This window comes from Anolis sagrei, chromosome Y (genome assembly GCF_037176765.1).
Source record: "Anolis sagrei isolate rAnoSag1 chromosome Y, rAnoSag1.mat, whole genome shotgun sequence".
Classification (NCBI taxonomy): domain Eukaryota; kingdom Metazoa; phylum Chordata; class Lepidosauria; order Squamata; family Dactyloidae; genus Anolis; species Anolis sagrei.
This window is the reverse complement of record NC_090035.1, coordinates 75646183-75673395: the sequence shown is the minus strand read 5'-3', so window position 1 is coordinate 75673395 and position 27213 is coordinate 75646183. Positions and strand designations below refer to the sequence as shown.

The 27213-nt window shown below is 46.1% G+C and overlaps 1 protein-coding gene and 1 pseudogene across 1 annotated transcript in view; one reads left to right on the top strand and one right to left on the bottom strand.

Moving 5' to 3' along the window:
• The window catches only part of LOC137094778 (SPARC-related modular calcium-binding protein 1-like), a 53980-nt gene that overhangs the window by 10854 nt on the left and 15913 nt on the right, over window positions 1–27213 (top strand). Inside the window, exons 2-3 of the mRNA XM_067462160.1 lie at window positions 23844–24042; window positions 24426–24538. Of these exons, the coding sequence (XP_067318261.1) occupies window positions 23844–24042; window positions 24426–24538 (312 nt within the window). The remainder of the gene's footprint in view (window positions 1–23843; window positions 24043–24425; window positions 24539–27213) is intronic.
• Window positions 21333–21451, bottom strand: LOC137095767 (5S ribosomal RNA; annotated as a pseudogene).

Sequence of the window (27213 nt, the reverse complement as noted above, 5' to 3'; positions counted from 1 at the left end):
ATAGATACCGTAGGTAGGTAGGTAGGTAGATGGATAGATACCGTAGGTAGGTAGGTAGGTAGATAGGTAGATAGATAGATAGATAGATAGATAGATAGATAGATGCTGTAGGTAAGTAGGTAGGTAGGTAGATAGGTAGAAAGATACCATAGGTAGGTAGGTAGGTAGGTAGGTAGGTAGGTAGATAAACAGGTACTGTAGATAGATAGATAGATAGATAGATAGATAGATAGATAGATAGATAGATGATAGATAGATAGATTTATTTCTAAAGAAGTGTACCGTGCTCTCAACATTGTTGGACTGCAGCTTCCATCATTCCTCACCATTAATGGTTTTTGACATTCATGGGGGTCTTGTGACCTTAACCCCATAGAATGTGAAGACTTGACAGCATAGCTGTCATGGTTTGTCCCCATGGACATAATTTTAAACTGTGTACCTGAATACGTTGCAATAACTTGTTTACCTTCTGGCAGACAAACTAGTCCAATGTGGGCTAGGCAAAACTACGGTGAGGTGGATCTGTAATTGGTTAAATGGACGAACCCAGAGGGTGCTCACCAATGCTTCCTCTTCATCCTGGAAAGAAGTGACGAGCGGAGTGCCACAAGCAGGGTTCCATCCTGGGCCTGATCCTGTTCAACATCTTTATTAATGACTGAGATGAAGGGTTAGAAGGCAGGATCATCAAGTTTGCAGACGACACCAAATTGGGAGGGAGAGCCAAGACTCCAGAGGACAGGAGCAGGATTCAAAACAATCTTGACAGATTAGAGAGATGATGGGCCAAAACTAACAAAATGAAGTTCAACAGTGACAAATGCAAGATACTCCACTTTGGCAGGAAAAATGAAATGCAAAGAGACAGAATGGGGGACAATGCCTGGCTCAAGAGCAGTATGTGTGAAAAAGATCTTGGAGTCCTCGTGGACAAGAAGTTAAACATGAGCCAACAATGTGATGTGGCAGCAAAAAAAGCCAATGGGATTTTGGCCTGCATCAATAGGAGCATAGTGTCTAGATCTAGGGAAGTCATGCTACCCCTCCATTTCGCTTTGGTTAGACCACACCTGGAGTATTGTGTCCAATTCTGGGCACCACAATTGAAGAGAGATATTGACAAGCTGGAATGTGTCCAGAGGAGGGCGACTAAAATGATCAAGGGTCTGGAGAACAAGCCCTATGAGGAGAGGCTTAAGGAGCTGGGCATGTTTAGCCTGAAGAAGACAAGGCTGAGAGGAGATATGATAGCCATGTACAAATATGTGAGAGGAAGCCACAGGGAGGAGGAGGGAGCAAGCTTGTTTTCTGCTTCCTTGGAGACTAGGACGTGGAACAACGGCTTCAAACTACAAGAGAGAAGATTCCATCTGAACACGAGGAAGAACTTCCTGACTGTGAGAGCCGTTCAGCAGTGGAACTCTCTGCCCCGGAGTGTGGTGGAGGCTCCTTCTTTGGAAGCTTTTAAACAGAGGCTGGATGGCCATCTGTCAGGGGTGATTTGAATGCAATATTCCTGCCTCTTGGCAGGGGATTGCACTGATGGCCCATGAGGTCTCCTCCAACTCTTTGATTCTATGATTCTATGATTCTAACTTGCAGCAACGCCAATTAGCAGAAAGCTTTGGATGGGCTTCATGGCTTCCCCCCAATGCCTTTCTCTCTCCTTTCGTTATTCCCCCCCCCCCCCTCCTCCTCTGGTTCAGTGCAGGTGTGCATGCCCTCGGGCTGCCTCCCTCTTTCCACTTTGATGCCTCTTTGCTCCTTTTGGTTATTTTATTATTTTATCGCCTAGCTTTTAGGTGAGGCGCCAGATTCCTGCAGGGAAAAAAAAGGTCTCTCCTCTAATATCGCTCTGGCTGCCAAATGGTGCCTTCGGGGGAATAGCTTTTATTTGTATTTTAAGGTTGTTAAGTGCAGAATGAGCGAGAGTTGGGTCTCTGTTTCTGCTCCAAGCCCACCTAAGAGGCCACTAAAGCCCATCCAAGGAAATGGACACAGCTCCTATTACATCTTAACATGTCTCTCCATCAGAAGGAGATTTATTTGTTTGTTTCGTATGCCATCTGTGATTAAAGCCTTCCACAACTTGGTCCCACCATCCCAACTCGAAGCCACATCTAGGATGGAAGCCTTCTCAAGTTGACCCCACCATTTCCACCCCAAAAGCTCTTCTCAACCACTTGTGATGGAAATATTCTCCAGAACGGTCTCATAATTTCTACCCAAAGGCTCTTCCAACCCATCTGTGATGGAAATGTTCTCCAGGTTGGCCGGACAGTTACAACCAAAGTTTATGCTAGCCAACCTGTGATAGAAACCTTCTCCAAGTTGGCCCCATCATTTTCAAACCAAAGGTTCTTCTAACCCGACTGTAATGGAAGCCTACTCCAGGCTGACTCCACAGTTCCAAATTTCCTCCTAAACCATCTGTGTTGGAAGTCTTCAGTAGATTAACCCTACAATTTGTACCCAAAGGCTCTTCTCACCCATTTGGGGTGGAAGCTTTCTCTAGGTTGGTTCCACAATTTCCACCCAAATGCTCTTCTCACCCACCTGTGATGGAAACTTTATCCGGGTTGAGTACCACAATTTCCACCCAAAGGCTCTCCTCACCCATATGTGACAGAAGCCTTCCATAGGCTAACCTCACAATTTCCACCCAAAGGTTCTTCTCACTCATCTGTGATGAGTCAGTTGACTCAACCATTTCCACCCAAAGGCTTTTCTCACCGACCTGTGATGGAAACTTTCTCCAAGTTGAGACCCACAGTTTCCACCCAAAGGCTCTTCTCACCCATCTGTGATGGAAACTTTATCCAGGTTGAGTCCCACCATTTCCACCCAAAGGCTCTTCCAACCCATCTGGATGGAAACGTTCTCCAGGTTGGCCTGACAGTTACAACCAAAGTTTATGCTAGCCAACCTGTGATAGAAACCTTCTCCAAGTTGGCCCCATCATTTTCAAACCAAAGGTTCTTCTAACCCGACTGTAATGGAAGCCTACTCCAGGCTGACTCCACAGTTCCAAATTTCCTCCTAAACCATCTGTGTTGGAAGTCTTCAGTAGATTAACCCTACAATTTGTACCCAAAGGCTCTTCTCACCCATTTGGGGTGGAAGCTTTCTCTAGGTTGGTTCCACAATTTCCACCCAAATGCTCTTCTCACCCACCTGTGATGGAAACTTTATCCGGGTTGAGTACCACAATTTCCACCCAAAGGCTCTCCTCACCCATATGTGACAGAAGCCTTCCATAGGCTAACCTCACAATTTCCACCCAAAGGTTCTTCTCACTCATCTGTGATGGAAGCCTCCTATCAGTTGACTCAACCATTTCCACCCAAAGGCTTTTCTCACTGACCTGTGATGGAAACTTTCTCCAAGTTGAGATGCACAGTTTCCACCCAAAGGCTCTTCTCACCCATCTGTGATGGAAACTTTCTCCAGGTTGAGTCCCACCATTTCCACCCAAAGGCTCTTCCAACCCATCTGGATGGAAACGTTCTCCAGGTTGGCCTGACAGTTACAACCAAAGTTTATGCTAGCCAACCTGTGATAGAAACCTTCTCCAAGTTGGCCCCATCATTTTCAAACCAAAGGTTCTTCTAACCCGACTGTAATGGAAGCCTACTCCAGGCTGACTCCACAGTTCCAAATTTCCTCCTAAACCATCTGTGTTGGAAGTCTTCAGTAGATTAACCCTACAATTTGTACCCAAAGACTCTTCTCACCCATTTGGGGTGGAAGCTTTCTCTAGGTTGGTTCCACAATTTCCACCCAAATGCTCTTCTCACTCACCTGTGATGGAAACTTTATCCAGGTTGAGTACCACAATTTCCACCCAAAGGCTCTCCTCACCCATATGTGACAGAAGCCTTCCATAGGTTAACCTCACAATTTCCACCCAAAGGTTCGTCTCACTCATCTGTGATGAGTCAGTTGACTCAACCATTTCCACCCAAAGGCTTTTCTCACCGACCTGTGATGGAAACTTTCTCCAAGTTGAGACCCACAGTTTCCACCCAAAGGCTCTTCTCACCCATCTGTGATGGAAACTTTATCCAGGTTGAGTCCCACCATTTCCACCCAAAGGCTCTTCCAACCCATCTGTGATGGAAACATTCTCCAAGTTGGCCTGACAGTTACAACCAAAGTTTATGCTAGCCAACCTGTGATGGAAGCCTTCTCCAAGTTGGCCCCATAATTTTCAAACCAATGGTTCTTCTAACCCGACTGTAATGAAAGCCTTACTTACTTACTTAGGCGATCCCTCATTGGACGAGTAAGATGGTCTTCCATGATGGGTTTCCTTGTGGATCAGTAGGTGGCTGTGGAGCCCTATTCTTGACCCACATCTTCTCCCACAGTGAAGGCATTGGTTTCCAGGTGGAAGGCGGTCCCGGTCGGGGTTGGCTTGATGCGCCTTCCTCCTGGCCTCTCTCTTTCACCCTCCACTCGTGCCTCCTCAAATTCTGCAGCACTGCTGGTCACAGCTGACCTCCAGCTGGAGCGCTCAAGGGTCAGGGCTTCCCAGTTCTCAGTGTCTATGCCAGAGATTTTAAGGTTGGCTTTGAGGCCATCTTTCAATCTCTTTTCCTGTCCACCAACATTCCGTTTTCTGTTCTTAAGTTCAGAGTAGAGCAACTGCTTTGTGAGACGGTGGTCAGGCATCCGGACAACGTGGCCGGCCCAGCAGAGTTGATGGCGGAGGACCATCGCTTCAATGCTGGTGGTCTTTGCTTCTTCCAGCACGCTGACATTTGTCCGCTTGTCTTCCCAAGAGATTTGCAGGATTTTCCGGAGGCAGCGCTGATGGAATCGTTCCAGGAGTTGCATGTGACGTCTGTAGACAGTCCATGTTTCGCAGGCATATAGCAGGGTTGGGAGGACAATAGCATTATAGACAAGCACCTTGGTCTCCCTACAGATGTCCCGGTCCTCAAACACTCTCTGCTTCATTCGGAAAAATGCTGCGCTCACAGAGCTCAGGCGGTGTTGTATTTCGGTGTCGATGTTGACTTTGGTGGAGAGGTGGCTGCCAAGGGTGCGGAAATGGTCAACATTTTCTAATGTTACACCATTAAACTGTATCTCTGGCATTGGGGAGGGGATGGCTGGTGACTGCTGGAACAGCACTTTGGTTTTCTCGATGTTCAGTGACAGGCTGAGCTTCGTGTATGCTTCTGCAAAGGTGTTTAGAGTGGCTTGTAGATCTTCTTCTGAATGCGCACAGATGACATTGTCATCAGCATACTGGAATTCTATAACAGATGTTGTTGTAACCTTGGTTTTGGCTTTCAGTCTGCTGAGGTTAAACAGCTTGCCATCTGTCCGATAGATGACTTCCACTCCGGTGGGAAGCTTCCCTTCAACAAGGTGAAGTATCATAGCAATGAAGATGAAGAATAGAGTTGGGGCAATAACACATCCCTGTTTGACACCCGATTCCACCTTAAATGAAAGCCTACTCCAGGCTGACTCCGTAGTTCCAACCTAAATTTCTTTCTAAACCATCTGTGTTGGAAGCCTTCAGTAGATGAACCCTACAATTCTCACCCAAAGGCTCTTCTCATCAATCTGTGATGGAAGACTTCTCTAAGTCATCCCTACAATTTCCACCCAAAGGCTCCTCTCACCCATCTGTGATGCAAGACTTCCATAGGCTAACCCCACAATTTCCACCCAAAGGTTCTTCTCACTCATCTGTGATTGAAGCCTTCCATCAGTTGACTCCACAATTTCCACCCGAAGGCTTTTCTCACCCATCTGTGATGGAAACTTTCTCAACGTTGACTCCCACAATTTATTTATTTATTATTTACGACATTTATATGCTGCCTTTCTCACCCCGAAGGGGACTCAGAGCGGCTTACAAGATATCTATATAAATAAAAATGTAATGTTCGTTTGTGGGATTAACAGAACTCAAAAACCACTGGACGAATTGACACGAAATTTGAACACAATACACCTAACAGTCCAACAAGTGTCCATCACCCATAAACGCACACGCACACAAAAAACCCCCAGAGGAACAGACTTAAAAATTCAAAAAATACACCATATATACATATACACATGCACACATTCACACACACACGTATATATATGCACAAACACACACAAATATACCCATATACACACATACATATACATACAAACATATATACATATTGTTGTTCATTCGTTCAGTCGTCTCTGACTCTTCGTGACCTCATGAACCAGCCCAGGCCAGAGCTCCCTGTCGGCCGTCACCACCCTCAGCTCCTTCAAGGTCAGTCCAGTCACTTCAAGGATGCCATCCATCCATCTTGCCCTTAGTATATACATATACACATGCACATATACATGCACGCACATATACATATCCACATATATACATATATACACACAAATATGCATATAGACAAGCACACACATATACACAATCTGCATGTACACATATAAATACACAAATATATACACACATATACACACACACACACATATATATATATATATACACAAACACATATACACAAATATATAAACACACATATATACACACACAAAACCCATATACACAGACTGGGCCACAGCAACACGTGGCAGAGGATGGCTAGCATATATATATATATACACACATACATATACATACGCACACACTATATTATTAGCATAGTACAATATCAGTATTAAATATTACTATATCATATTATACCATTATATTGTAATATTATTAGTAATATTACATGTAATATAAATATATACTTATATTATATTATTGGGTTGTTGTAGGTTTTTTTGGGCTATATGGCCATGTTCTAGAGGCATTCTTTCCTGACGTTTCGCCTGCATCTATGGCAAGCATCCTCAGAGGTAGGAAATCAGGAGATGCTTCCTTCTTGGGAGGAGAACAAGGACTGATCTCAATAAAATAGTAAAGAGTAGAGACATCACACTGGCAACCAAGATCCGCCTAGTCAAAGCCATGATATTCCCTGTAGTAACCTACGGATGTGAGAGCTGGACCATAGGGAAGGCTGAGCGAAGGAAGATCGATGCTTTTGAGCTGTGGTGTTGGAGGAAAGTTCTGAGAGTGCCTTGGACTGCGAGAAGATCCAACCAGTCCATCCTCCAGGAAATAAAGCCCGACTGCTCACTGGAGGGAAGAATAGTAGAGGCCAAGATGAAGAACTTTGGCCACATGATGATAAGACAGGAAAGCTTGGAGAAGACAATGATGCTGGGGAAAATGGAAGGGAAAAGGAAGAGGGGCCGACCAAGGGCAAAGTGGATGGATGGTATCCTTGAAGTGCCTTGGACCGCCAGAAGATCCAACCAGTCCATCCTTCAGGAAAGAAAGCTTGACTGCTCATTGGAGGGAAGGATATACGAGGCCAAGATGAAGAACTTTGGCCACATGATGATAAGACAGGAAAGCTTGGAGAAGACAATGATGCTGGAGAAAATGGAAGGAAAAAGGAAGAGGGGCCGACCAAGGGCAAAGTGGATGGATGGCATCCTTGAAGTGCCTTGGACCGCCAGAAGATCCAACCAGTCCATACTTGAGGAAATAAAGCTTGACTGCTCATTGGAGGGAAGGATATAAGAGGCCCAGATGAAGAACTTTGGCCACATGATGATAAGACTGGAAAGCTTGGAGAAGACAATGATGCTGGGGAAAATGGAAGGGAAAAGGAAGAGGGGCCGACCAAGGGCAAAGTGGATGGATGGTATCCTTGAAGTGACTGGCTTGACACTGAAGGAGCTGAGGGTGGCCACGGCCGACAGGGAGCTCTGGCCTGGGCTGGTCCAGGAGGTCATCAAGAATGAATAAACAACAAAATGGGATTCTACAGCTGAGCTAGGATTTGAACCCAGAGCTCTGATCCTTCCTCCTCCGAAGCCTGGCTGTTTCTGTTTCCTTGCTTGGTGGCGGGCGTTTCTGACCGTTCCCATTTCTGGACGCCCGGCCAGACCCCGCCCCAGTCACGCCAAGGCACACACGGGCCTTTCAGCTGTCAAGCCGAGTAATTTGTTGGGGCCTCCAGCAAACGCGGCCAAGAGGCTTCTCTCTCGGAGTCCGAGCCTCCTTTGCCAGCTTCCAAAAAGCCTCATTGTGGGGTGCCCTCCCCTCGCTTCCCCCCGAGACGACAAAAGCCTTTGGTTCGCAAGGGTGGGCGGCTTATGAAGGGGGCCTTATTGGGACGGAGGGGGGGAACGGCCGGGGAAAGCAGCCAAAGCACATCAGCCTTGCGAAAATATTATACAAAGCTTAAACAACCCTCTCTCTTCCATGCAGCGCTCCCACTCGGTCCCAGGTTCAAAACAAATAGGATGAGTCTGGACCAGGCGTGGGCAAAATTTGGCCCTCCAGGTGTTTTGGATTTCAACTCCCACCATTCCTAACAGCCTATTGGCTATTAGGAAAGGTGGGAGTTGAAGTCCAAAACACCTGCCCATGCCTTGATCACCATCACAACAAAGCACTCCATATTGCAGTTTGGGAACAGTGTTCCCTCACTTATTGCAGGGGTTATGTTCCAGGACCTCCCGCAATAAGTGAAAAACCGCGATGTAGGGACACTATATGAAGAGCATGTGTGCCAAGTTTGGTCCAGATCCATCAGACCACGGAGGAACATTTGTGGTACAAACCAACAAACCAACATATATTTATTTTTAATTCACTGAAAGGGTTAAATGGATGCAATGACTCGGCAAAAGCTGCAGTTCTATATAAGCAGGTGTGACTGTAGCTTAGTAGCCCTCAGTCTGAGGAAGACCTCAGTGGGAGAAAGGTCTCAGTCTGAGAGAAGGCCTCACAGTGTGAGGTAGGCCTTAGTCTGTGAGAAACTTTGACTTTTAGATCGATCGATAGATAGATGATAAAAGGCAAAGGTTTCACCTTGACATTAAGTCTAGTCATGTCCGACTAGGGGACGGTGCTCATCTCTAAGAGCCAGCATTGTCAGTAGACGCCTCCAAGGTCATGTGGTCGGCATGACTGCATGGAATGCCGTCACCTTCCCACTGCAGCAGTACATTTGATCTACTGACATTTGCATGTTTTCAAACTGCTAGGCTGGCAGAAGCTGGGGCTAAAATCAGGAGTTCACCCCAATCCTCGAATTCAAACTACCAACCTTTCGGTCAGCAAATTCAGCAGCTCAGCAATTTAACCCACTGTGCCACAGCAGGGTCCAGGATAGATTATAAGTAGATATTGTGCATGAGACAAAGTTTGTGTACACTGAACTACCAGAAAGCAAACGTGTCACTATTTTATTCCACCTGTTTGGAGAAATGTAGAATTAGAAATATTTTGGAAAGTTCAACCTGCTTAGTCCCTTTTTCTTTTCAGTTTGTTGGGATTGCAAGCTCCAATGAAGGTCAGTGTTGTAGCACAACAACAGTCACAGCATCCAGGGGCTGATGGGTTCACTGATGACAGGATTGTGGGCTTTCCTGGGGTTCATTCTGATGCAGGTCAAGAATGAAAACTGATTCAGATCGGGATGCAGGCACAGATGAAGGGCCTGAGAATGTCATTGCCTCTGAACTGCAAGGCCAGTCACGGGAGTCAGAATCATCCACTCTCGATAAGGAGTCTGGTGAAGCCCAATTGATGAGAAACTCTCATGAGGAAGCACCTGGTGATACTAAAATGCTTGCAGATTAGAGTAGATAGCCAGTTTCATAGATCAACACGGCTCTGTGGGAAGCAGAAATTCCAAGGCAGACATCATGCTTTCATGTCTGTTCATTAGGAGCTTGCGGGCACTTTGAGTTCAGTTCAGGCAACGTGGCTTTCAAGTGTAGCTAGGCCTGGGTTCTCAAGTTCTTGTTTCAAGACTTGGTTTTGGATTTAAGTGTTCTGGGAGTTTTCAGTGTTCTTGTTTTGTATTCTTGTTCAAGTTTTGCTTATGGACTTAAGCTGCCTTTGTATTTGGGGACTATCTTTGGACTGTATTGTTTTTGGATTTATAAGAGACAATCGATTGCTGACTTTTTGGATTCTTCGTCTTATCTCCTTATCCCTGCTTTTTATTTATTTTGTGTCAGGGCAGCCAGTCAATTATATAATATTATCCCTGCTTGTTTACTATATATCTTTTGTGTGTATTGTCGAAGGCTTTCATGGCCGGAATCACTGGGTTGTTGTAGGTTTTTTTGGGCTATATGGTCATGTTCTAGAGGCATTCTCTCCTGACGTTTCGCCTGCATCTATGGCAAGCATCCTCAGAGGTAGTGAGGTCTGTTGGAACTAGGAAAAAGGGTTTATATATCTGTGGAATGACCAGGGTGGGACAAAGGACTCTTGTCTGCTGGAGCTAGGTGTATTTTGTGTGTTTTTGCTTTTACTCTGGACTATGGTGTGATGCTTGAGGCCTCGGGTGCAACAGTCAGAGGTTGCATTGATAATAGGATTTCTATTGACTCCGTGATCAGGTAGACTCCCCCCCCCCCCCGAAAATCCTCCTCAAACAGGAATGAGAATCCCATAGTCCTCTAGATAAACGTTTCTCAACCTGTGGGTCACGAAGGGGGTGTCAGAGGGCTCACCAAAGACCATCAGAAAACACAGTATTTTCTGTTGGTCATGTGGGTTCTGTGTGGGAAGCTTGGCCCAATTCTATCATTGGTTGGGTTCAGAATGCTCTTTGATTGTAGGTGAACTATAAATCCCAGATACTACAACTCCCAAATCTCAAGGTTCGTTTTCTCCAAACTCCACCAGTGTTCACATTTAAATATATTGAGTATTTACACAAAGGTTGGTCCAGATCCAGCATTGTTTGAATCCACAGTGCTCTCTGAATGTAGGTGAACTACAACTCCCAAACTCAAGGTAATTGTCCACCAAACCCTTCCAGTATTTTCTGTTGGTCATGGGAGTTCTGTGTGGCAAGACTGGTTCAATTCCATTGTTGGTGGAGTTCAGAATGCTCTTTGAGTTTAGGTGAACTATAAATCCCAGCATCTACAACTTACAAATGTCAAGGTCTGTTTTCCCCAAACTCCACCAGTGTTCACATTTAAATATATTGAGTATTTACACAAAGTTTGGTCCAGATCCAGCACTGTTTGAGTCCACAGTGCTCTCTGGATGTAGGTGAACTACAACTCCCAAACTCAAGGTCATTGCTCACCAAACCCTTCCAGTATTTTCTGTTGGTCATGGGAGTTCTGTGTGCCAAGTTTGGTTCAATTCCATTGTTGGTGGAGTTCAGAATGCTCTTTGATTGTAGGTGAACTATAAATCCCAGCAACTACAACTCCCAAATGACAAAATCAATCCCTCCCAACCCACCAGTATTCAAATTCGGGGGTATCGGGTATTTGTGCCAAATGTGGTCCAGTGAATGAAAATACATCCTGCATATCAGTTCAGAATACTCTTTGATTGTAGGTGAACTATAAATCCCAGCAACTACAACTCCCAAACGACAAAATCAATCACTCCAACCTCACCAGTATTCAAATCTGATCATTATTGGGTATTTGTGCCAAATTTCATTCAGTGAATGAAAATACATCCTGCATATCAGATATTTACATTACGATTCATAACAGTAGAAAAAATTAGAGTTGTGAAGTACCAACAAAAATAATGTTATGGTTGGGGGTCACCACAACATGAGGAACTGTATTAAGGGGAAGGTTGAGAAACACTGCTCTAGATGTTGTTGGACTACAATGCCCATCAGTCCCAGTCTGCACAGCCAATGGTGAGAAATGCTGGGAGATGTAGTCCGCCCACATCTGGAAGCCTACTATTTATTCCCGACGTAGGAGAAGGTCTTGTCGTGTCTCTCCTTTGGCTCGCTTTTGATTTCGCATTTGTATGTTTGGGAACGGAGTCAACATTTTGTCATACTATCCGACACACGGGTGTCGCGTTAACACCTCCGTGAAGGGGACCCATTTAGATCTGTTTGCTTCTCGGGAGTGTGAAAAATATTGTTTTTGAGACCCGGTTTCTTCTTCCACTTTTCCTGCTTTTGGCGGCATCTATTTTTAAGGCGCAATGATGCCATCCATCGTCTTGTTGATGTACCACCTGGCGTGGCAATGCTGATGCTGTTCAACTGTCGGTACTGTTATAACATTTATAATTTGCACAATTAGACTGACTTGCAATAATTATCACTGAAATGGATACGCTTCTAATTAAGGAAGGAAAACCTGTTGACAATGATGTTTGTGATGAACCACATGGAGCGGCTTATAAACGACACAGGAATCAACTGTAGGACGCAAGAAGCATAAAGGAAAATATTCTAAACATAATTTAAACAGTATTATTTATTTATTTATTTATTTACTTCGCTTATATACCTCAATTCTCAGCCTGACGGCGACTCATTGCGGTGTACAACATAGAAAACAGGTGCAAAATACAGTAAAGATGATACGAAACGTATATATATTATACAATATAATAAAAGGTAAAGGTTTTTCCCAGGCATTAAGTCCAGTTGTGTCCGACTCTGGGGGCTGGTGCTCATCTCCATTTCTAAGCCGAGGAGCTGGTATTGTCCGTAGACACCTCCAAGGTCATGTGGCCAACATAACTGCATGGAGCGCTGTTACCTTCCAGCAGAAGCAGTACCTATTAATCTACTCACACTTGCATGTTTTCGAACTGGTAGGTTGGCAGAAGCTGGGCCTAACAGCAGGAGCTCCCCACATGTCCCGGATTCAAACCTCCAACCTTTTGATCAGCAAGTTCAGCAGCTCAGTGCTTTAACCCGCTGCACCATATATACTATACTCCATATATACTGTACTATACTTTACTATACTATACAGTACTATACTATAAGGACCCCCTGGTGGCGCAGTGGGTTAAACCACTGAGCTGCTGAACTTGCTGACTAAAAGGTTGGTGGTTCGAATCTGGAGAGCAGGGTGAGCTCCCACTGTTAGGCCCAGCTTTGTCAACCTAGCAGTTTGAAAACATGCAAATATGAGTTGATCAGTAGATAATGCTCTGGCAGGAAGGTAATGGCACTCCATGCAGTCATGCTGGCCACATGACTTGGAGGTGTCTACGTACAAAACGAGCTGTTCAGCTTAGAAATTGAGATGAGCACCAACCCCCAGAGTCATATACAACTAGACTTCATGTCAAGGGGAAACCTTTATTTTACCCTTATACTATACTATACTATACTATACTATACTATACTATACTATACTATACTACACTATACATGTGTGTGTATATACAGTAGAATCTCATCCAACCTTCGCTCATCCAACATGCACAACTAGACTTCATGTCAAGGGGAAACCTTTATTTTACCTTTATGCTATACTATACTATACTATACTATACGTGTGTATGTTTACAGTAGAATCCCGCTTATCCAACCTTCGCTCATCCAACGTTCTGTATTATCCAACGCAGTCTGCCTCGCACCCAGATCCACAGCTGTTTCAATGCATTGCAATGTTTTGGTGCTAAATTTGTAAATAGAGTAATTACTACATAACGTTACTGTGTATTGAACTGCTTTTTCTGTCGATTTGTTGTAAAACATGATGGTTCGGTGCTTAATTTGTAAAATCATAACTTAATTTGACGTTTAACTGGCTTTTCCTTAATCCCACCTTATTATCCAACATTTTCACTTATCCAGTGTTCTGCTGGCCTGTTTATGTTGGATAAGCAAGACTCTACTGTATATATATGTGTGTGTGTTATATATATTGTATGAAACTCTTATAAGGGATTGGTTTGACCTCCATCGTGCTAGCAAAACTGAATTACCATGTTGCAAAAGGATGCGTGCCTAAAAAGTGTGGCAGGAACATGAAAAGTTTGGAAAGCTCTGCAGTAGACTCAAGCAAAAGCAAACTGCTGGGTCGCCTCCTAAATTGTGTGTTTTTCCCAAAGCTTTCGAAAGGCATCTCGACCATGCTCTGATGTTGCTTGGCTGCGTGCGTCCCACAAAGTGGCCTTGGCATAAATTCTCCATCCATGTCCCAGTTTTCATTTGTGAAACGGGGAGTGTGCCAGAGAGTGGCTTTCCCCCCCTCCTGGTCTGCCTTCCTTCTCCGTCAACGCAGCACTCAGATTTTCCTGGCCACGGCCCCTGCGGTTACAAATGGCGTGCCGGAGCCAAGGTAAGCTGCGAGGCCTTTTGGTGAGCTGGCTTTTGCGCAAACACAAACACATTTGTTGCGCTCCGAAGGCCCGCAGGCTGGCCTTGTCAATCAGTGCACAGTAGCATGACGGTAGTCGCCGAGCTTCTTAACAGTTATTCCCAAATCCTTTGGCTCTGCCAGCTCTATTGACTGGATCGGCGTTGGGTGTCAAAATGCCACCGGTGTGTTTCAAATTTCTGTTTGCCCACTGGAGGTTATTTGTCATCCGGACATGGACTTTCACCGTCCAGCCGCTCTCAGGGAATGGATCTCGGCACTTTCAAGTGTCCGTTAGAAACAATCTAGAACAGTCAGAGTTGCCAAGTTTTGAAAAATATATATTTATATATACACATACATATATATATACATATACATACACTTTGGCCACATCATGAGGAGACAGGAAAGCTTAGAGAAGAGAATGATGCTGGGGAAAGTGGAAGGCAAAAGGAAGAGGGGCTGACCAAGGGCAAGATGGATGGATGGCATCCTTGAAGTGACTGGACTGACCTTGAAGGAGCTGGGGGTGGTGACGGCCGACAGGGAGCTCTGGAGTGGACTGGTTCATGAGGTCACGAAGAGTCAGAGACGACTGAACGAATGAACAACAACAACAACACATACACACACAAACACATCTCTTTTCCTGCCATTTGAATTGATCGCTCCATTGTGTCCATCTCCTTCTTGAATTGTTTCGCCCACAATTGGAGACGGAATTAGGTCCGACCAAAGCAGAATCCACTTATAGAGAAATGCTAAAGACTGCTCAATACGGTTCTGGTCCAGCTTACTTGTCCAAACGCATCCACCTCTACGTCCCATCTCGAAACCAAAGATCAGCCAAGAAGGCCCTGCTCTCACTCCTGTCAACAGCACAAATGCACCTGGCGGGGATGAGAGACAGGGCCTTCTCGGCGGTGGCTCCCCGCTTATGGGACATACTCCCAATTTCTTCCCAACTGGGAAGAAGCAGCCAATAGTGAAAGGACCAAGGCAGAGATATCTCCAGCTCATCCCCTGTTTGGGTATCAGCCAGCACGTCAACGACTTAAATCAAGAAATAGTTTTCTAAGATCTACAGAGACACTTGCTGGAACACCTCAGCAAGCGAGAGTCCAAAAGTGGCAGGCTCAAACCCAGAACCTCAACCAATGGCTGATACCAAATGAGAGACTCCCCCCTGGGCACACAGAAGACTGGGCAACTTGGAAGGCACTGAACAGACTGCGCTCTGGCACCACGAGATGCAGAGCCAACCTTGAGAAATGGGGCCACAAAGTGGAATCCTCGGCATGTGAGTTCGGAGAAGAGCAAACCACTGACCGCCTGCTGCGATGCAACCTGAGCCCTGCCACATGCATCATGGAGGACTTTCTTGCAGCAACATCAGAAGCACTCCAAGTGGCCAGATACTGGTCAAAGGACATTTAATCAACTACCAAACTCACAAATTTTCTATTTTGTCTGTTTGTTTGCTTTGTTCTGTTAGAAATATAATATAATTTGACTGGTTGTCCTGACACGACAAATAAAATTTTATTTGATGCACTTATTAACCGCCATTCTCAGCCCATAAGGGCGACTCAAAATAAAGCCACCTCTCTCCTAGCTTTCCGAAAGAAACTAAAGGCATGGTTTTGGGACCAGGTGTGTGATCAGGGATTCGAACTCTGGTCTCCAAAGGAAGCCAAGCTTTGCAAGCAAGAGGGCCTTGGAAAGGCGTAGGAATCGGACTCTCTCTCTCTCTCTCATCAACACTTGTGCACAAACGTCTCCACAAACCTCCTTCAACCGCACCTGGGAGAGCATCTCATTTTCGGCTTCCTGCCCCCAAACAGCTCTCCATTTGAGCCGTGTGCTTCTTAAGCAAAGAGATGCTTGTTTTGGATTCCCTCGAGGGGAACGCTTCTCTTTCGACTGCCAAAACCACCGGCCCGGCTCTCCTGCTGAGAGACCAAGGAGGCCGGCCAAAGCGTGAAAGGTAGCCAGCCAGTCGTACGCATGGCTCGCTTTGATTTACGGTCCAAAGGAGTGTCTACTTGTTCGCATCTATGCTGCAGTTTGACACCACTTTCACCACCATGACTCTATGCAATGGAGACCTGGGAGATGTAGTTTGGTGCCATTGATTGTAGAGGAGGCTCAAGGCCTTGCAAAGCTTCAATTCTCAGGATTGTAAAGTATTTAGCCACGGCAAAGAAAGCAATGGCAAACTACATTAGTTCTGCAGTGTAGATGCACCTCACACCATATCCAAGATGCTTGAGATCAGCCATCCACGTTTGTAGTTTTGGCTTTTGCAGATTTCATTATTTGCGGATTTGATGTAAAATCCACAAATCTTTCAGTCCTCCAGTATAAATTCATGGTCAACTTTGTCCTAGAGATTTCTAAAGATGACCCTTTTTCCTAGGGATCTCCAAAGGTTCTCTAAAGTGATCCCATCTTTTGCTTCCAGCAGAAGTTAGGGGTGCCTTGAATGCAATTTTCCTGCTTCTTGGCAGAATGGGGTTGGACTGGATGGCCCATGAGGTCTCTTCCAAATCTAGCATTGTATGATTCTATAGTCAAGCTAGACCAGTGTTTCTCAACCTGGGGGTCAGGACCCCTGGGGGGGGGGAATGTCATGAGGGGGTGTCAGAGGAGTCGCCAAATACCATCAGAAAATACAGTATTTTATTTTCATCATGGGGGTTCTGGGTGGGAAATTTGGCCCAATTCTATCGTTGGTGTGGTTCAGAATGCTCTTTGACTGTAGGTGAACTATAAATCCCAGCAACTACAACTCCCAAATATCGAGGTCTATTTTCCTTCAAACTCCACCAGTGTCAACATTTGGGTGTATTGCATATCCATGCTAAATGTGGTCCAGATCCATCATTGTTTGAATCCACAGTGCTCTCTGAATGTAGGTGAACTACAACTCTCAAACACTCTCAAACAAGGTCAATGCCCACCAAACCCTTCCAGTGTTTTCCAGTGTTTTTCTCTTCGTGTGTTTTTCTCTTCGTCATGGGAGTTCTGTGTGCCAAGTTTGGACCAATTCTATCATTGGTGGAGTTCAGAATGCTCTTTGATTGTAGGTGAACTATAAATCCCAGCAACTACAACTTCCAAATGTCAAGGTCTATTTTCCCCAAACTCCACCAGTGTTCACATTTGGGTGTATTGAGTATTTGTACCAAGTTTGGTCCTGATCCATCATTTTTTGAGTCCACAGTGCTCTCTGGGTATAGATGAACTAAAACTCCAAAACTCAAGGTCAATGCCCAACAAACCCTTTTTAGTATTTTCTGTTGGTCATGGGAGTTCTGTGTGCCAAGACTGGTTCAATTCCATTGTTGGTGGAGTTCAGAATGCTCTTTGATTGTAGGTGAACTATAAATCCCAGCAACTACAACTTCCAAATGTCAAGGTCTATTTTCCCCAAACTCCACCAGTGTTCACATTTGGGTGTATTCAGTATTTGTACCACGTTTGGTCCTGATCCATCATTTTTTGAGTCCACTGAGCTCTCTGGATGTAGGTGAACTACAACTCTCAAACACAAGGTCAATGCCCACCAAACCCTTCCAGTGTTTTTCTCTTCGTCATGGGAGTTCTGTGTGCCAAGTTTGGTCCAATTCTATCATTGGTTCCTGTTGTCTCACCCCTGTTCTTAACTATGTGTCGTTTGCAAGTTGGATGTTTGTAACTTGGGGACTGCCTGTACTTTGTTCATTGATGTGTCGTTGTCATACTCTTATGGGGCAAACATCCTAGCCACTTATATCCTCACCTCCTTGGGCTCGAATCCCTACTGTCCATGCATCATTCTGGTTTTGGGGAGTTTGTGTCCACCGCCTCCTCCTGCATCTCCTGATGCGTCCTCAATGGCATCTCTGCTCAAAGAAGCGCCTTTGAGTCCGGACCGTTGCTTTGCAGACATGATGTCACCCTCCACAACCCCCTGGACAGGTAACAACAGTGTCCAAAAAAGGCGCCGAATCCCCATGCGCCGACGCCAAGTGCAGGGACAGAGCCCCTCGCAGACACATCCCCCGTGTCTGAGCCACCCTTTGGGCGCCATCTGTCTCCGGTGCCTTCACGACGGCGGCTCTTGGTGGCACGCGCTGGTGCCAACGGTGAAGTCACCACAGAAAAACACATGGTGACTGGCTCTTTTTCCCAGTTTCGGAGATGGAATATTTTGGCTGCATTCGCATGGGCAAAGGAGGCCGGGCAAGGACCCTCTTGCATGGGTTGGGTTTATTTTTCATCTCTAGTCTAAACCAATAGTTTTCAATCCAGACTTCAACCCCCAGAAATCCCAACCGTCTTATCATCTGTTAGGAATGGTGGGAGATGAAGTCCAAAATACCTGGAGGACCAAAGGTTGGGCCTAAACCTTTCCACAATTGAGTCTAAACCAGGTTGGGCACACTTCAGCGCTCCAGGTGTTTTGGACTTCAACTCCCACAAGTCCAACAGTTGAGTCTAAACCTTTGCACACTTGAGTCTAAACCAGGTTGGCCAAACCGGCCCTCCAGGTGTTTTGAACTTCAGCTTGCACAAGTCCAATGGTTGGGTCTAAACCTTTGCACACTTGAGTCTAAACCTGGTTAGGCACACTTTGGCCCGCCAGGTGTTTTGGACTTCAACTCCCACAAGTCCAACAATTGGGTCTAAACCTTTGCACACTTGAGTCTAAACCAGGTTGGACAAACCAGCCCTCCAGGTGTTTTAAACTTCAGCTCGCACAAGTCCAATTGTAGGGTCTAAACCTTTGCACAAGTGAGTCTAAACCACGTATGGGCAAACTTTGGCCTTCCAGGTGTTTTGGACTTCAACTCCCACAAGTCCAATGGTTGGACCTAAACCTTTGCACACTTGAGTATAAACCAGGTTGGCCAAACCGGCCCTCCAGGTGTTTTGAACTTCAACTCCCACAAGTCCAACAGTTGGGTCTAAACCTTTGCACACTTGAGTCTTAACCGCGTATGGGCAAACTTCGGTCCCCCAGGTGTTTTGGACTTCAATTCCCACAAGTCCAATGGTTGGGTCTAAACCTTTGCACACTTGATTCTAAACCAATTATGGGAAAGCTTCGGCCCTCCATGTGTTTTGGACTTCAATTCCCACAAGTCCAACAGTTGGGTCTAAACCTTAGCACACTTGAGCCTAAACCACGTAGGGGAAAACTTTGGCTCTCCAGGTGTTTTGGACTTTAACTCCCACAAGTCCAACGGTTGGGTCTAAACTTTTGCACACTTGAGTCTAAACCACATATAGGCAAACTTTGGCTTTCCAGGTGTTTTAGACTTCAACTCCCACAAGTCCAATGGTTGGACCTAAACCTTTGCACACTTGAGTCTAAACCAGGTTGGCCAAACCGGCCCTCCAGGTGTTTTGAATTTCAGCTTGCACAAGTCCAATGGTTGGGTCTAAACCTTTGCACACTTGAGTCTAAACCTGGTATGGGCACACTTCGGCCCGCCAGGTGTTTTGGACTTCAACTTCCACAAGTCCAACAGTTGGGCCTAAACCTTTGCACACTTGAGTCGAAACCAGGTTGGACAAACCAGCCCTCCAGGTGTTTTGAACTTCAGCTCGCACAAGTCCAACAGTTGGGTCTAAACCATTGCACACTTGAGTCTAAACCACATATGGGCAAACTTCGGCCCTCCAGGTGTTTTGGACTTCAACTCCCACAAGTCCAACAGTTGGGTCTAAACTTTTGTACACTTGACTCTAAACCAGGTTGGGCACACTTCAACTCTCCAGGTGTTTTGGACTTCAACTCCCACAAGTCCAACAGTTGGGTCTAAACTTTTGTACACTTGAGTATAAACCAGATTGGACAAACTGGCCCTCCAGGTGTTTTGAACTTCAACTTCCACCAGTCCAATGGTTGGGTCTAAACTTTTGCACACTTGAGTCTAAATCTGGTATGGGCAACTTTGGTCTTCCAGGTGTTTTGAACTTCAACTCTCACAAGTCCAACGGTTGGGTCTAAAGGTTGGGCAAACTTTGGCCCTCCAGGTGTTTTGGACTTCAACTCCCACAAGTCCTAAGACAATCAGAAATATGTGTTTTCTGATGGTCTTTGGCGACCCCTCTGAAACCCCCCTCACGACACCCCCTCCCCCCAGGTTGCAAAACACTGATTTAGAACCATGTATTGCCCATGCCTATTAAATAGGAAATAACACTTTCAAACCAGGAACAGAAAATTTTTAAAATTTTGTTACATAGTGTTATCTGTTTTCAAAGCGGATAACCTGGATTTTATATGGCAGTGTACATGGGGTCCAAGTGGTCATCCAGGCTTTAGGGAGCTCTCCGAGGTACTGAACCTCATTCCTAAAGCAATCCAGCCCCTTGAAAGTCATCCTTTACCTTTATGATCATCCTGACATTAACTCCAGTCGTGTCCAATTCTGGGGGTTGGTTGTCATCTCCATTTCTAAGCCAAAGAGTCAGTGTTGACCATAGACACCTCCAAGGTCATGTGGCCAGCATGACCGCATGGAACACCGTTACCTTCCCATCAGAGTGGTACCTATTGTTCTACTCACATTTGCATGTTTTCCAACTGCTAGGCTCCCAGAAGCTGGGGCTGACAGTGGGAGCTCATCCCGCTCCCTGGATTTGATCCTGCAACCTTTCAATCAACAAGTTCAGCAGCTCAGTGGTTTAACCTACTGCGTCACGGGGGGGGGGGGGGGGGGGGGGGGGGCTCCATAATAATAACACTAAATAAATAATGTTATATTATGTATAATATATAAATATAATACTAAATATTACAATAATGATACTAAATATAATAACAAGTTCAGCAGCTCAGTGGTTTAACTCACTGGGCCACAGGAGACTCCATAATAATAATAATACTAAATATAATAATATTATATTACGTATAATATATAAATATAATAATAAATATTACAATAATGATACGAAATATAATAACAAGTTGAGCAGCTCAATGGTTTAACCCACTGTGCCACGGGGGACTCCATAATAATAATAATAATAATAATAATAATAATAATATATTATCTATAAGATATAAATATAATAACAAATATTATATATATATGTAATATTAAATATTACAATAATGATGCTAAATATAATAACAAGTTCAGCAGCTCAGTGGTTTAACCCACTGTGCCACCGGGGGGTCCATAAATAGAAGATTACAACAACCAGTATTCCCAGGCGGTCTCCCATCCAAGTACTAACCATGTCTGACCCTGCTTAGCTGCCGAAATCAGACAAGATCGGGCGTGTTCAGGGTTGTATGGCTGTAGGCATATTGAACCTTATCCCTACATATTTTAGACTACATATTTTAGACCCTTGAATACCATAAATACTTAGATTTAAACCGAACAGATGCTTTGCTCCATTGGATGTAATCAGATGTTATTGGCTAGTGGAGATGATGGGTTATAAGGGCAAAATTCACCATTAGTAGCTGATGGTTTCCATATCCACAATGCATTCCATATTTTGGATTTTTTTTTATTGTGTCAGGAGTTGCTCCTGTTGTGAGAGAATTGACTGTCTGCAAGGACGTTGCCCAGGGGACGCCCGGATGATTTGATGTTTTTATCATCCTTGTGGGAGATTTCTCTCATGTCCCCGCATGAGGAGCTGGAGCTGATAGAGGTAGCTCATTCGCCTCTCCCCGGATTCGAACCTGCGACCTGTCGGTCTTCAATCCTGCCGGCACAGGGGTTTAACCCACTGCGCCACCGGGGGCTCCATGGCAGAATGGGGTGGGACTAGATAGCCCTTGGGCTTTCCAGTCCCACTTCATTCTGCCATAAAGGAAGACACAATCAAAGCCCTCTTGACAGATGGCCATCCAGCCTGTTTAGAAACTCGACAGAAGTAGAGTCCCTTCCAATGTTATAATTCCACATTCATCACAAGGCCGCCCCACTTCCTCCTTCTCCCTCTTTCCCGCCAGAAGCCTGCGGTCTGGATTCCTGCCGTTTGGATGGGGAATCATCCCACCTTGCTTCTCATCAAACACCATTCGGTTTCCAAGTCTGGTTGGCTTTTAATGGGCCTCTTTCTCGCCTGGGCTTATTGACACTGCAATTAGTTAAACCAACGCTTTGGGCCAGGCGTGTCCAAAATACACACCTCCTGGGGAGCAGGAAGGAGAGCGCGGGGAGAAGAGGCTCTTGTTCTTGTTCCAAGGGGTGCATCCACACTGTAGAAGTGATGCAGTTTGACAACCTCGCACTCTTACAGTTCAATGCAATGGAATCTTGGAAGGTATAGTTTGGTGAGACAACTTTTGGGTCCTCCAGGTTGATTCCATGGCAACTTCTGGCAGAAATCATTCCTTTCAATAGGGTGTGCTATTCTCCACAGTTTCTTGTTTCCACAGTAAGTTCAGGGATGTATTCCCCATGATTACAGAAGTCTTACAGTACAACATCGTCTGTGTGCATTCAGAAGAAGAAGTGGTCCCTGGTCAAAGTGGTCCTGGGTCAAAGTGGTCCCTGGTCAAGTGGTGCCTGGTCAAGTAGGCCCTGGTCAAGTGGGTCCTGGTCAAAGTGGTTCCTGGTCAAGGTGGTCCCTGGTCAAAGTGGTCCCTGGTCAAAGTGGTCCCGGGACAAAGTGGTCCCTGGTCAAGTGGGCCCTGGTCAAAGTGGTCCCGGGACAAAGTGGTCCCTGGTCAAACTGGTCCCTGCTCAAGTGGTCCCTGGTCAAAGTGGTCCTTGGTCAAGTGGTCCCTAGTCAAAATGGTCCCTGGTCAAAGTGGTCCCTGGTCAAAGTGATCCCTGGTCAAGTGGTCCCTGGTCAAGGTGGTCCCGGGTCAAAGTGGTCGCTGGTCAAAAGTAGTCCCTGGTCAAACTGGTCCCTGCTCAAGTGGTCCCTGGTCAAAGTGGTCCCTGGTCAAAGTGGTCCCTGGTCATGTGGTCCCTGGTCAAAGTGGTCCCTGGTCAAAGTGGTCCCGGGTCAAAGTGGTCCCTGGTCAAGTGGTCCCTGGTCAAGTGGTCCCTGGTCAAAGTGGGCCCTGGTCAAGGTGGTCCCGGGTCAAAGTGGTCCCGGGACAAAGTGGTCCCTGGTCAAAGTGGTCCCTGGTCAAGTGGGCCCTGGTCAAAGTGGTCCCTGCCCAAGTGGTCCCTGGTCAAGTGGGCCCTGGTCAAAGTGGTCCTGGGTCAAAGTGGTCCTGGGTCAAAGTGGTCCCTGGTCAAGGTGGTCCCTGGTCAAGTGGTCCCTGGTCAAAGTGGTCCCTGGTCAAAGTGGTCCCTGGTCAAAGTGGGCCTTGGTCAAAGTGGTCCCTGGTCAAAGTAGTCCCTGGTCAAAGTGATCTCTGGTCAAAGTGGTCTCTGGTCAAAGTAGTCCCTTGTCAAAGTGGTCCTTGGTCAAAGTGGTTCCTGGTCAAAGTGGTCCCTGGTCAAAGAGGTCTCTGGTCAGAGTGGTCCCTGGTCAAAGTGGTCCCTGCTCAAAGTGGTCCCTGGTCAAAGTGGTCCCTGGTCAAGGTGGTGCCTGGTCAAAGTCATCTCTGGTCAAAGTGGTTCCTGGTCAAAGTGGTCCCTGGTCAAAGTGGTCCCTGGTCAAGGTGGTCCCTGGTCAAAGTGGTCTCTGGTTAAAGTGGTCCCTGGACAAGTGGTCTCTAGTAAAACTGAAAAGGTTGAAACCACTGCTCTAATCAATGCCTTTGTTGTGTCTCTTTGCAGTTCATCATCTCGGAGAGTGACCGGGGAGAGTCTGCGTGCCCTTTGGAGTGCCCCCACGAACGGGGCCGCCCCATTTGTGGCTCCGACGGGAAGCTCTACAAGTCGCCTTGCCTCTTCCAAAGGGCCCGGTGCAGGGAACCTTCGCTTGAGGCTTTGCCCCGCTTCCGGTGTGGGGTGGCCGCCCACCGAGAGCCAAACAGTAGGTAGTGATTTCAGCAAGGTGGCAGACACACTAAGCCAATGTTTCCAAGTTTTGAGCAAGTTAACTGTATAGACCAAGTCTACTCTGACTTAATAGCAACCCTACTTTAGGGATTTGTTAGAAAAGATTTATGCTGAGGTTGGTCATTGCTTTGCTCTGAGGCTGAGAGAATGTGACTTGCCTACAAGGTTGTGTCTACACCAGGCATGGGCAAACTTGGGCCCTCCAGGTGTTTTGGACTTCAACTCCCACAATTCCTGACAACCTCAGGCCATTTCCTTTTCCCCTTTTATTAGAGGTGGGCGTAGTGGTGTTCAATAACATTGGTGGTATTGATTATGGATCTTCTTTTTCTTATGCCATCGCTCTCCAACCCACAGGTGCCAACCTCACCCGATGCCAAGAGGACCGGATGGCGGCCCTCTCACAGTCCCGGCGCCAGGCTCACGGGACGTATGTCCCAGAATGCGACGAAGGAGGCTCCTTCCAGCAGGTAACAAACAACCCTTCCTTCCTTCCTATCTCCCTCCCTTCTTTCAATCCTTCCTTCCATTCTTTCTGCCTTCCTTCCCTCCTTCTTTCCTTCCTATCTCCCTCCCTTTTTTCCATCCTTCCTTCCATCCTTTCTGCCTTCCTTCCCTCCTTCTTTCCTTCCTATCTCCCTCCCTTTTTTCCATCCTTCCTTCCATCCTTTCTGCCTTCCTTCCCTCCTTCTTTCCTTCCTATCTCCCTCCCTTCTTTCCATCCTTCCTTCCTTCCATTCTTTCTGCCTTCCTTCCTTCCTTCCTTCCTTCCTTTCTGCCTTCCTTCCTTCCTTCCTTCCTTCCTTCCTTCCTATCTCTCTCCCTTCTTTCCATCCTTCCTTCCATTCTTTCTGCCTTCCTTCCTTCCTCTCTCCCTCCCTTTTTTCCATGTTTTCTGCCTTCCTTCCCTCCTTCTTTCCTTCCTATCTCCCTTCCTTCTTTCCATCCTTCCTTCCATTCTTTCTGCCTTCCTTCCTTCCTTCCTTCCTTCCTTCCTTCCTATCTCCCTCCCTTCTTTCCATCCTTCCTTCCATTCTTTCTGCCTTCCTTTCTTCCTTTCTGCCTTCCTTCCTTCCTTCCTTCCTTCCTATCTCTCTCCCTTCTTTCCATCCTTCCTTCCTTCCATCCTTCCTTCCATCCTTCCTTCCTTCCTTCCTTCCTTCCTTCCTTCCTTCCATCTCCCTCCCTTCTTTCCATCCTTTCTTCCATTGTTTCTGCCTTCCTTTCTTCCTTTCTTCCTTTCTGCCTTCCTTCCTTCCTTCCTTCCTTCCTTCCTTCCTTCCTTCCTTCCTATCTCTCTCCCTTCTTTCCATCCTTCCTTCCATCCTTCCTTCCTTCCTTTCTTCCTTTCTGCCTTCCTTCCTTCCTTCCTTCCTCTCTCCCTCCCTTCTTTCCATCCTTCCTTCCATCCTTTCTGCCTTCCTTCCTTCTTTCCTTCCTATCTCCCTCCCTTCTTTCCATCCTTCCTTCCTTCCATTCTTTCTGCCTTCCTTCCTTCCTTCCTTCCTTTCTGCCTTCCTTCCTTCTTTCCTTCCTATCTCCCTCCCTTCTTTCCATCCTTCCTTCCTTCCTTCCATTCTTTCTGCCTTCCTTCCTTCCATCCTTCCTTCCATCCTTCCTTCCTTCCTTCCTTCCTTCCTTCCTTCCTTCCTTCCTTCCATCTCCCTCCCTTCTTTCCATCCTTCCTTCCATTGTTTCTGCCTTCCTTTCTTCCTTTCTTCCTTTCTTCCTTTCTTCCTTTCTGCCTTCCTTCCTTCCTTCCTTCCTTCCTTCCTTCCTTCCTTCCTATCTCTCTCCCTTCTTTCCATCCTTCCTTCCATCCTTCCTTCCTTCCTTTCTTCCTTTCTGCCTTCCTTCCTTCCTTCCTCTCTCCCTCCCTTCTTTCCATCCTTCCTTCCATCCTTTCTGCTTTCCTTCCTTCTTTCCTTCCTATCTCCCTCCCTTCTTTCCATCCTTCCTTCCTTCCATTCTTTCTGCCTTCCTTCCTTCCTTCCTTCCTTTCTGCCTTCCTTCCTTCCTTCCTTCCTTTCTGCCTTCCTTCCTTCCTTCCTTCCTTCCTTCCTATCTCTCTCCCTTCTTTCCATCCTTCCTTCCATTCTTTCTGCCTTCCTTCCTTCCTCTCTCCCTCCCTTTTTTCCATGTTTTCTGCCTTCCTTCCCTCCTTCTTTCCTTCCTATCTCCCTCCCTTCTTTCCATCCTTCCTTCCTTCCATTCTTTCTGCCTTCCTTCCTTCCTTCCTTCCTTCCTTCCTTCCTTCCTTTCTGCCTTCCTTCCTTCCTTCCTTCCTTCCTTCCTTCCTTCCTTCCTTCCTTCCTATCTCCCTCCCTTCTTTCCATCCTTCCTTCCATTCTTTCTGCCTTCCTTTCTTCCTTTCTGCCTTCCTTCCTTCCTTCCTTCCTTCCTTCCTTCCTTCCTATCTCTCTCCCTTCTTTCCATCCTTCCTTCCTTCCTTCCATCCTTCCTTCCATCCTTCCTTCCTTCCTTCCTTCCTTCCTTCCTTCCTTCCATCTCCCTCCCTTCTTTCCATCCTTCCTTCCATTGTTTCTGCCTTCCTTTCTTCCTTTCTTCCTTTCTTCCTTTCTGCCTTCCTTCCTTCCTTCCTTCCTTCCTTCCTTCCTATCTCTCTCCCTTCTTTCCATCCTTCCTTCCATCCTTCCTTCCTTCCTTTCTTCCTTTCTGCCTTCCTTCCTTCCTTCCTCTCTCCCTCCCTTCTTTCCATCCTTCCTTCCATCCTTTCTGCCTTCCTTCCTTCTTTCCTTCCTATCTCCCTCCCTTCTTTCCATCCTTCCTTCCATCATTTCTGCCTTTCTTGCTTCTTTCCTTTTTTTTCCACCTTCCTCTTTTCTTTTCTTTCTTGCTCCTTTCTTCAGTTCTTCCCTTATTTCCTTGTTCCCTTCTTATCATCCTCCCTTCTAGCTCTCTTCTTTCTTTCCTTCTTTTTTCTTTCCCTCCCTCCTTCCTTTGCACATTTTCTTTTTCTTTCATCCCTTACTTTTTCCCTTCCTTCCTTCCATCATTCCTCCCTATCTCCCTCCCTTCTTTCCATCCTTCCTTCCATCCTTTCTGCCTTCCTTGCTTTTTTCTTTTTCCTCCTTCCTCTTTTCCTTTCTTTCTTGCTCCTTCCTTCATTTCTTCCCTTATTTCC